At 40.3% G+C, this 1,625-nt stretch overlaps 1 protein-coding gene across 1 annotated transcript; it reads right to left on the bottom strand.

Moving 5' to 3' along the window:
* Positions 1-827: 827 nt before the first annotated feature.
* LOC118622983 (cytochrome c oxidase subunit NDUFA4-like) lies at positions 828-1,073 on the bottom strand. The gene has a single exon (XM_036250551.1). It carries the CDS (start codon positions 1,071-1,073, stop codon positions 828-830), a length of 246 nt encoding a protein of 81 aa, XP_036106444.1.
* Positions 1,074-1,625: the final 552 nt, after the last annotated feature.

Below are 1,625 nucleotides of genomic sequence, written 5' to 3'. Positions count from 1 at the left end.
CCCCACAGGAGAATGAATGGTTTTTATTGGCATGGATTGCATTTCTGGGGTTGTAAAATCCCATGTCCCAACAGTCCAGTCCCGGAAGAAGGACAGCTATGGATTAAGCAAAGTTAGAAACAGGGCAAGAGCCCAGAATGTCTGTGCCATGATACAGCTGGTTCCAAGTCATGATCAGTCAAAATTCAGTCCATTAGTGCATTGTGGGGGGTTTCACATGGTTGTGGGCCACATGGTGAATACAGGTTATGGGAGCCCCACAAGTTGGGAGTTCAGCATGGGCAGCAAGAGAAAGAGAGAGAGAGACAGAGAGAGAGAGAGAGAGGGAAAGAGAGGGAGAGAGAGCTTTCCTTTGTCTAGGAGATTAAATATTCAGATTTCGAGCACTTGCAATGACCACACTTGTTCTGGGCACTAACTGGGTTCCAGGTGTGAAGGACAGGTAGGCACCTCTCATGTCACTCAGACTTACTGGGCATGTGTCTAAATGGCCTTTTATTGTTTTTCATAAAATGAAAATGTTTTATTGAGCAACCTCATGTCTTATTTTCACATTATACATACATATATTTTTTTCCAAGAAATTCCTGAAACTCTAGTACTTATTTCTTTTACTCTAGTTATAGAATTCAGAGCACATTTTCAGCATTAAATAGCGAGATATTATCAAGTTTCAAATATTTATTAATCAGTGTAAACCCCAAAATAATACGCCAACATGATTTCATAGCATTCGGAGGGGAAATAATTTCTGGTTAAGTGGAAAATTGTGCGGATGGCTTCCGGAAGAACTTCATTCTAAGCAGCTTTATAGTGAGACATTTCATTTAGAACTCTGGACCTCCTTTCTTCAGTTTGCTGTCATCTACATTCACTGAGTAGAACTTGTATTGCTCATTGAGACCCAGTTTGCTCCAGAGTTCTGGGTTCTTTCTGTCCCAAGAAACATCTGGACTGAACGATACCGGCCGTGTAACATACACCACCACCCTAGCACCTCCGGCTCCAATAAACACAAAGAGGGGGATCAAGCTTGGATGCTTCTTGGACTGGCTGAGGATCTGGTGGAGCATGGTTGTGGCAGAGGGCCCAGAAGCAGAGAAAAACAAAATTGCACAGCCGGGATGCAGGTAGGCAGCTCCTTTAAACGGCCTTTTAAAGTCCCTTCCCCCACAGATCAGTGGGGAATAGATCTGAAGTGTGAAATTAGCTAATCTTCTCTTTACTCCTTTCCTATTAACTAATGACCAGATTATTGCAATAGTATCAGTATCATGGGGGGAAAACACAAATATTAAAAGACAAACAAAGTGGGTTATGGAGTTTGAGGCAGCAATATTATACGTCGTCCTTACTACAATAAGCAATCTTCATGAGGGCAGGGTTCTGTTCTAATGTAATCATATTTGTATCTCTAGGGTATAGCAGAATGTCTTTAATTGACAACAAATGGATATGTGACAATTAAATAATTAAATAATTAATGGGTTTTAAATTAGTGGTAATATTTTATTTGAATTTTCCCATTTTCAAGTGTTAGCTTTTGCAACTTGACTTTACCCCTGGACCTACACAATAAATGAGTCCTGTTTTATTTACTGCATTCTTGGTTTAGGTTTTGTAAA

This window comes from Molossus molossus, unplaced genomic scaffold, assembly GCF_014108415.1.
Source record: "Molossus molossus isolate mMolMol1 unplaced genomic scaffold, mMolMol1.p scaffold_m16_p_9, whole genome shotgun sequence".
Lineage (NCBI taxonomy): Eukaryota > Metazoa > Chordata > Mammalia > Chiroptera > Molossidae > Molossus > Molossus molossus.
The sequence above is the reverse complement of the archived record's forward strand: the minus strand, read 5'-3'. Positions and strand labels throughout refer to the sequence as shown.